The sequence below is a fragment of the Chiroxiphia lanceolata genome, chromosome 3, assembly GCF_009829145.1.
Source record: "Chiroxiphia lanceolata isolate bChiLan1 chromosome 3, bChiLan1.pri, whole genome shotgun sequence".
NCBI classification, from domain to species: domain Eukaryota; kingdom Metazoa; phylum Chordata; class Aves; order Passeriformes; family Pipridae; genus Chiroxiphia; species Chiroxiphia lanceolata.
This window is the reverse complement of record NC_045639.1, coordinates 56971132-56980477: the sequence shown is the minus strand read 5'-3', so window position 1 is coordinate 56980477 and position 9346 is coordinate 56971132. Positions and strand designations below refer to the sequence as shown.

At 39.6% G+C, this 9346-nt stretch overlaps 1 protein-coding gene across 1 annotated transcript; it reads left to right on the top strand.

The window, feature by feature from the left end:
• Positions 1–4717: 4717 nt before the first annotated feature.
• On the top strand, positions 4718–8903 carry ABRACL (ABRA C-terminal like). Its single transcript, XM_032682792.1, has 3 exons — positions 4718–4796; positions 7024–7090; positions 8345–8903. The coding sequence occupies exons 2-3, from the start codon at positions 7030–7032 to the stop codon at positions 8527–8529; spliced, it is 246 nt and encodes an 81-aa protein (XP_032538683.1). The 5' UTR covers positions 4718–4796; positions 7024–7029; the 3' UTR covers positions 8530–8903.
• Positions 8904–9346: the final 443 nt, after the last annotated feature.

Genomic DNA, 9346 nt, shown 5'->3' with positions numbered 1-9346 from the left:
GAGAGTAAAAAGTAGAAGCTGGGGTGTTTTTTTCTGTTTTCTGTTTTGGTTTGGGCTTTTTTGGTCATTACAGGGAAGTAAAGCTACAAGCCCATACAATTAATATTTTAAAATGTGGCTCTACAGGCAAATTCAGGGAAAGTTTTTCAGAGCATCTCTATTCTTTTCGTTTTGGTAAAATTATTTTCTTTCTTGAAAAAACTGCTGACTTAAGACAGAGAGAGCAGGCAAGTAAGACAATGATTGGACTAAAAATTATGAAGATGCTTTGGATATGGAGTTCATAAGGAAGTGCTATTTTTCAGGTTGATTGGCTTATCTTAAAAAATGTAGTTGTTCTGACTATCTCTAATATCCATACTCTCTGAATATTGCTTATTCCCCTCAGATTTCTGTAACAGCATTGACTTGTAGTGGGTTTTAATTTCTCATTGCACCCAAGGACCCTGTCATGTTCTAGAAAAAAGATACTTTACTTTTTCTGTGGTGTTACAAAATCCACGGGAATAAGGAATGTAGTAGATCCTCTACCACTTGAAATCTTTAAATCATGTGAAGACATATTTTTAAGACCTGTTTTAGCTTGGACTGAAGTGGCTTTATAACTTCATGTTGAGTCATAACCCTACAGTGGGTTGTGTAATACAGCACATCCATGATGAGAAGTGACTTGTGGCAGGTTGATGATACAAATACATGATGGGACTGGGCTAAGACAAGACACTTATGCACACTCTTGTTTGAATCAAAGCACTACAGTTTACTTCTAGTTTTGGAGACAGTAAGGAGAATCTGGCATTTTGCACAGGTTTAAGTTACTGGTATTAAAGCAAAGAGATGGGACACAGGCACATGCAGCAGGAATTCATGTCTCTTCTAAATCAACATGTCAAACAAAAATGTGCTGGGAGACAAAAGTAAGACCTGAAGTATGTAAGAAGACTGTTAAGATGATCTCATCTAACAGTGAAATCTGCAAATCATGGTGCCGGTTCTAACGATTTTTAGCTGAGGAGGATCTCAACAGAAAACTGTGTGTATGCACACGTGATGTGTCTGCCTGTTCACAAGCACATATAATATAACAAAAAATTCAAGAGAATAGTATACAAAACAAGAACAGCATAGGTTACCAACATATACTAGTAAAATGAGAATATTTAGTTAATATATGCTAGAAAACATTAAAAATGGCCATTACCTAGCAAATGACCTTGTGACTTTCTCCTACTTTTTTCAGTCTTGGCCATGTGCTGTCACACACCTGTCTCTGGAGAAACCTGTTACAATAAGATGTTTACAACATGTTTACTGTAAACATTAAATATTTTTACAAAACTAATTTCTCATGGGGTAAGAAGACAGGCTCCATTCAGAATCAATAAACATCTGAAAGGTAGGAGGAGTCAAAAAGGTAGAGCTGATGATCAACTGATGGTCACGAGGGAGAAAAGTTACTAGTGCACTCTTAGTACCATTTCTGTTTGGACCTGTGCTGTTCAAAGCTGTCATTGAAGACATGGGAAAAGAGGTGACAAAATTTGGGTTATCCTATTTTAAATCACACAGTGAAACAGCTGATGATACTGAAAAATGCGAAGTAGTATACTGTGGGGGAAATAATTCCACTTATCTGTAAAAGAACAATTAATTACTACCTCTTTGGAAATAGTTTTTGACGTCACTGTGAGTAGTGCTTAGCACTTTTCAAAAAGGCAAGTAAAATGTTGGGAATTATTAGGAGTGAGAACGAAACAGAAGACATTCTTATGTCTTTTTATATACTATACATGTGCTGAGTAATGCTACTGAGTTCTACTAATGCAATCCCAGAAAATAACACAGAATTATTTGAAAAATTAGAAAGAGAAACAAGAGGGATCAGCAACATGGAAAGGCATTGAATGTGATGGAGAAAGTAGAAGATGTAATAACTACTTGCTCCAATAAAAGCCAGGAAAGAAGAGATTTCATTGATTTTGCTGTTTTCCATATGCCTGTTTGGTCACTGCTGGAGGCAAAGTGTCCAGTTAATTGATGGTTTGATCAGATGTCTACTGTGGTGTTCTCAAGATACATCTTGTCTAATTCCTCTGTTTGTCTGCCTTCACGTAAAACTGTGCATCTGGGGGGACAGCAGCGATGAAGTGAGCTGCCTCATTAAAATAGTCTGTTTTAAGGCTGAATCTCTTTTAGTAAATGCAGAGTACTTTTAATAAATTTTAATAAATGCATAATGAATTATGAGTCTGATGATGACCTTCACCAGTGACATGAAATATATATGAGCAATATTTCCATGTCTGTCCTGAGAGTTTGTAAAGGACAATTTTGCATTTCTTTCTTTTTTTAAAAAAGTATAATTTTTTTGTAAGTAGAATGACTGAAAATCACCCTCTCCATAATTTTCACATTTCCTGCTCACTGCTGCTGCCCCTGGAATGACATAATCAGTCACCTAGTTCTGATGCTGGGTAGCTAATTTTCACACTTTGGCAGCATCACTTTTCCCTTAATTTTCATGGTAACAGATGTTTTTTATTTCTTATTTACTTAAAAGTACTTTAACATCAAATGACTAGGAAGGGCCATGAAAAAAATAGTAAGGAAAACATCCTGTATTTTGATAATCTCCTCTGTACCTGGGGACCAATACTTGGGTATAACACTTTCTTTTCAAAAGACAGAATTAAAACAAAAATATTGCTCTTCCTCAAAAAATGAGTTAAAAGAAAATAAGATAAAGAATTACAGATGTTTGTTCATCTTTCTCAGATGTATAGTTGATCTGCTTCTTATACATCAGCAGCTATGATTCAAAACTGAAAAGAATTTTTAACATAGATTTCATCAACAGCATAATGATAATCCTTTTGGTCTGAAAAGTCCCAAACTATTACCCATAAGAACAACCACATTATGCAAAGCATAATGCAAGGCCTACATTATTTGTGCAAATGTAATAGTGTTTTGATGATTAAGAAATCTAGAGTATGTACAATTGAAAGCATGTTGTTAACAATAAAACCAGAAGATAAGCACTTTTATTCTATACTGCTAAATAACCGAAATCTTCACCATATTTGCTAACATACTAATTAGATTACCTATTAAAAGGTTTATCTCAGATTTATCTTTAAAACCACCCTTTTTTACTGTAGTATTTAGCATTGCGTTGGCCAACAAAATGAAGACCTTCAGAAAAACAGTATGCGTATATGGCATCACAATCCACAGAGCATCTGGGCTCTTTAGATACTACATTTTCCTGGGAACTTTTACTGTCTTTTGATTCAATTCAGATTTAAATGTCATTTACTTAATTATCAACTTAGGAATGTAGCCCTTTTAATCTTAACTTGTGTTCTGAACTATCAGGGTTTGTTTTTTGAAAAGAGCACTCATTACTGATGTAAAATACAGCTAATCTGTTCCAGAAAATGTTTTGATATGCTATCACTTGCTGAATATATAGCTCCTTGAGCAGAAAGCAGCATGGGGTTTCTTTTGACTAACCAAATATTCTGTTACTAATAAACAGTGATTATTCTAAGGAAAAGCTAATCTCTTCCTGAAAACACCATCAAAAAATCCCAGGAAAAAGCAATGGTCTTGGACTACAATCCCTGGAGTGATAAAAATATGATCTTCTTGGCATCATTTCCACTGTGCAAATCAATTTATCTAGTTGCAGGTTCAAGCCCTAGCAGAGATAGCTTCAGTGGTTTAAGGTGCTGTTAGCTATTTATTCATGCCCACGCCATGGATGGGAGAATATAGTAAGGGACCAGCCCTGACTGGCGCAGCTCACAGTCTGAGAAAGTATCTTAGCCTTACCTTGAGAATCTAGTGCAGATAAATGTGAAATGCAAGGGCTGGAAATAGTTTCTCATATCAACTCTGCTTTAAGGGCAGTCATGCCTGATAAGGAGGTGGGAGAAACAGCTGGGAACAGCAACGCTTTCGGCAGCGCCAGTGTGAATTTTCTGGAGAGGTTTGGTGCGAGCCTTGACTATGACTAGGGGGTTGGCGGCAGCTTCGTTGCTTTGTAGGAGTTAATGCAACTCAGCTTTAATGCCCGACTCCTTGAGAGAAGATGTAAGTATTTCTGTCAAGAGGAAGCAAGAGAGACGAGAGCAGTTGTGAATGCCATGATACAAGACAGAAAAAAGTAAACTGCATTCTTTCTGCAGTGTAGAGTGCAAGGGTGTGGGTGCTGAATGAAAAAACAGATAAACTGCAACACAATTTTATCGAAGTTAAATAGTATTAACCCGGCTCCTTCATTTTTTTTGGAAAGAGAACTGTTTTTCTAGAAGAAAATAAATGTGGGGGGCATAGGAAGAGAACGTGGCACGATGTCACCGGGCGAAGCCCGCAGAGATGGCGAGCATGGGGTATGGTACGGTGACAGAAAGTGACTGAAGGAACACAGTGCATTATTGAAATCTGACCCTCTGGAAGAGAGGGAGCTGCTGGCCTTGGAAGGCGTTTTACCTAAAAAAACTTACTAACGCCCTTGTCACGGGAAGAATTTAGCCCTGGCATAACCCGGAGATAGAGAGGACAGCACGGAGACTCCTACTGCCTCCGCCACCGGCAGAGCCCAAGATGGCCAGGAGCGCCGCCCCGGGGCGGTGGGAGCCCAGCCCGGGAGGCGGCCCGGCCCCGGCGGAGGCAGGGCTACGGCCGCCCGCCCCCTCGCCCTGCCCCCGCCCCCCGCCCGACACCCCCGCGCTGCCTGACACGGCTCGGCCGGCGGCGGCCCCGAGCGGCGACAGCGGCACCGGCACCGGGTGAGTGGCGGCGGGCGGGAGCGGGGCGGGGGCGCCGCCCCGGCGGCTGCCGTGCTCCCACCCCTCCACGCCGGGGGCAGGGAGGCGCTGCTCGGGCAGCGGGTGCGGCTGCCGCTGGCCCGGGCGAGGCCCCTTCCCGGTGCTTCCTGCGCGGGCGGCGGCGGGAGTCGGATCCCGGTGGGGTGTGGGAAGGGGACCGCGCTCTGCTCCCGGCGCGGCCCCGCCGAGGAGCCATCGGTGTCTGCGGGGGGAGAGTCGGCGCGGTGGGTGACAGATGTGTGAGCGTTCGCAGCGGTTCGGCGCCCTCCTACCAAATAAGGAGAAGTTTAGTTCATACCACGTAGTGAAAAACCACGCTGGCTTCCAGCGGTGTATTGGCGTCAGAAATATTACAGTCTAATAGTTGTCATGCACTTTTGATAGGTGGTGTGTTGAGTAGCTGACAGTATAAAATAAAGATTTAAGTATTGTGGTACTTACTTCACTACTTCCTTACTCCTTGCATAGCCACACTTCTCTCAGTTTTGCCCTAATAATATAGAATTAATTTTTTTTCATTCTAAATACTGCTATTTAAATTGATGGTATACGTGAATGAGGGAAAATAAAATTAATGTGAACTTAAAACAGCTAAAAGTAAAAAAGAGCCTTTAAAATGAAAAGGACATCTTTAAAGAGAAGTTAATTATGCCAATATTAAAATTGGCAGTCTGACAAATTAGTAATGAGAGTGTAAGCTTTCTAATACATGGGTCATATTTCCTTGGTGATGTGTGACAATCTCTTTAGGGCTGAGTTAAACAAAATCTAGGAGTTCACCTAAAGCAATTGGAGCTCTAAGTAGTTACTGTTACCACGTGTTAGGGATGAAACAGTAGTTTGAAAGGGGCTTTGCCCAAAACCCGTGCTGATAGTTAAGCTTGCTCAGTTTCGCATGTTAAAAAGACAGATTTTTTGCAAGTGAATTTGGGATCTAAAAATCAGGCTCTGTTGCAAAGGGTTTTTTTGCCCTTTGTAAATTGTAAAGGGGTTATTGTAAGAGGTGGAAATATGTCACTTTTACCTATTTTAACTCAATAAAAAAAGAAAGGAGGGGAAGCTCTTATGAAGAGTTTGTGATGCATCCAGTTGTCAGTTTTTTAACTCCACTTACTTACCAGTGCAGAACACTGGCTTCTTGAACAATAGAGTGGGTCTGGTGCTCAATGAGCACCTTTTAGACAGTGCTCAGCTCCAGAAGCTCTCAATGGTTTTTGCTCCAGGCTGCATTGTTGGCATCTGACGCTTTGCTTTGTCTGTGAGGCCCAGTTTCTTGTGCTAACCTCAATGCCAAAGATTTTGCTTAAGGAGTTCAACATCTAAAGGTTTCATTGTGTTGGTGCTGCTTTGCACAGTTTAGATCACAAAACACCTTTCAGGTGTTCAGTTTTTAAACTTGGACACTCTGTAGCCAAATAGCATTTTGTGTGACTGTGGTGTTGCCTGCTGCTGAGCTGTGTATGGCTAAACTGTTGCAAGGCATCAGTGTACACTGGTGAAAATTGATGTGTGTCACAGGTGTCCAGGATATGTTTGGCAGTTCCTTGGGATCACTATGAATGAAAATAAACGTTGGCTGCCTTAGATTACTTGCATAGTTTGGATCAGTTCTGCTCTTAGCGGCACATATGCAGGAACTGCTGTCCTTTCAGACGTCGTGTGTGTAGACCTGCTGTAACTGGCTGGATGTCTGCAGTACCTTGCCAGCATATGTGGAAAGCTGTGGCATGATTTAAAAAACCAAATCTACCACATATCCCAGAGAGGAATTTAAAGGCAAATGTTCCATTTTAATTGAGGCTGTTGGTGCAAAGTTGCAAACCCCTTAAGACCTGTGGCATTAAAGAGTTGCTCTGATTCTGTGGCAGTTTAAGCTCATTCTTCATAACAAGCAAGGCTCCTCCTCTTTGACCTTCCCACATCTTTCATGTTTTGAGATACATTCTAAACACAAATGTAAGGAGCGCACCAAGATTGTAGTTTCTGTTCACTTTCCTTCAAATGTGGAGGTGCAGAGTTTCTTTATCTGTTCAAGACTAAAATCTTATATTATCCTGTAGTCATGTGTTACCAGGCTACTTGGATTTATGAAGTGTGACATTCCTAAAGAACAGAGAACAGGCCAGAACAGTGCAAAGGATATTTACAGGATTCCTAATAACTTCATAAAAATTTATTTTGCTTGTAGGCAACAATGAACGTGGAACATGAAATTAGCCTCTTAGTGGAGGAGATTCGGCGGCTGGGAACCAAAAGTAAGTATTGTAACATCTCTGACTGTACAGATGTAGTCATGTCATAGATGCATGTATGTATATGACATATATTTCATACAGATGTAGTCATGTTATATCAACCTATGAACCTGGCAAATTTAATTAAGCAGGCTCAGGTAAACTGAAAACTTGCATATGCACTTAATGTTGGACTGTCTGGTACTGCCTGTGTCCCATCCTTTAAAGTAGTTCTGTTATGAAGTTAAACATTTAAGCCTCTGCAGCAGGGAGGATGTAGGCCTGAAATCCTGCTCCCACTAAAATCACCAGGAAGATTCACCTTTTCTTTTGGTTTTCAATACTCACTATAGCGATCACAGACGAAAGCTGCACCTTTTTCTTCCACCTCCTTCCTTGATAACTTCTGTACTTCAAAATTCATACACTTCAATTCTGTTCATGATTGTATTATTTGGAAGAAATTGATCTGTATGCCTAAAACTAATCCAGAAGTTATAGGTGTAGTCTTAGCCTTCCTTAATCTTGCTTAGAAGGTAGCCCTTTCTCTTAAGATTGTTTCTTATTGCTAAAACTCCTCTTTCCTTACAATTACTTATGCAGTTTGTGGATGTGTTATATGCTCATATATGGCAGTTCTAATGCCATTTGTTCAGTTCCACTAGTTTTTTGAAACCTAAAGGGATATATATATGTCATGTTTTGTATGACTGCATCTGCTTTTTAGGAGTAACCTCACTAACCTTAAAATATATTTTAAAATTCTTGCTTTGCATGAGAAATGAGTTCATACTGCAGCCTTTTCAATGTGAACCTCAAATACTAATGAGTGAAATAAAAATGTGAAAAAAATATTTAATGTTTGGTTTAGACTTAGGTAGAAGCAGCAGGGAATTGGACTTGATGCTTACAGGTCTCTTTCAAATTGAGATAATCTAGGATTCTAGGGTTTTAATTATTTAAAACTAATTTCCTCCTTGTGCTTTGAAGAGGTTCAGTAGCCTGTGCTTGTCATACATTTCAGAAAGTCATCAGTAAAAGTAAACATAGCAGATATGTGGTCCTTGATATGAGTCTTTGGAAGAAAATGGAAAGTTATACCAGGCAGGAGTTCTGCCTACCGTTTCTCATCAGCATTTATAATATGTTCCCCAATAAATTGGGAGACACAATGGGATTTACTTTCAATGTTCTGACTGTGTCACCTTGTTTCCCCAGCGATCTCCTAACTAAAAGGAAATCTGCATGTGTTTTCACATTACATCTTTGATTTAGATGCTGATGGACAAGTGAGTGTGAAATTTGGTGTGCTGTTTGCTGATGAAAAGTGTGCCAACCTCTTTGAAGCCCTGGTGGGAACTCTTAAGGCTGCAAAACGACGGAAGATTGTCACTTATCAAGGAGAGCTACTTTTACAAGGTGTTCATGACAACGTGGATATCATGCTGCTGCAGGACTGATGCAGTGTTTCAGCTATGCATTAATGGAATTGTTTGAAACGGTGACTTTCCATATCCTCTGAATAAGGCTGATCATTCTATGGTGTTTTGATGTATTTTATATATCTTTATAGCCAAAAGAAAACTGTCCTATTTTGGAAAACATTCCCTTTTGTAAGTCTTCCTAAAATGGTACTGTATGTGAGTAAGGTAAAAGGTGCCAGATCTTTTTCTCTTTTTTTTAATTTTTTTTTTTTTTTTAAATCTCAGGTAATTCTCTCAAATGTCTAGTGGTTATTTTCAACATAAGAAGAATGGAACTGGTAATTTAATGTTTACAGATCAAAATGTGCCATGAAAGTATAAAATAAAAGCACATACTTAGATTTGTGTAATTCTTATTGCTTTGGTTTCTCTTCTTATTTGTAATCTGAAATGAAAGCAAACTGAATTCCTGCAAGGAACATATTTAGGCAACTGTACAGAAAGCATGGCATTGAGATAGAAATAATTTTGCATCATTATTCAATAGAAGAATGACCATCCTTTAGAGTGACCAGATTGTGCACAAAAAGGCATGAATGTTAGATGTACGTCATTCATCTCTGGCAGTGTCATATGCTTTCATTTTCTTGTCCTCTAGACTTTTCAAGGAAGTGGGTGAGGAGCTCCCTGAATGCTTTCATGCGGTATTAACCAGAAGTTAGTACAGCAGCTTCAGATTGTGATTACTTTCCTCAAAGAAATCATACTTTCTCTAAATCACTGCAGGCAGAAAGTAAGAGGGGAGGGGAAAAAGCTCTATCAATTGTTTTCTAGCTTACTGCTAATTCTTCTT

What these genes read in the sequence shown, in the direction of transcription:
- ABRACL (XM_032682792.1), top strand. Translation starts at nt 7,030, where the DNA reads ATGAACGTGGAACATGAAATTAGCCTCTTAGTGGAGGAGATTCGGCGG. An exon ending in TCGGCGGCTGGGAACCAAAA is followed by an intron (nt 7,091 to 8,344) that starts GTAAGTATTGTA and finishes TCTTTGATTTAG; the next exon opens with ATGCTGATGGACAAGTGAGT.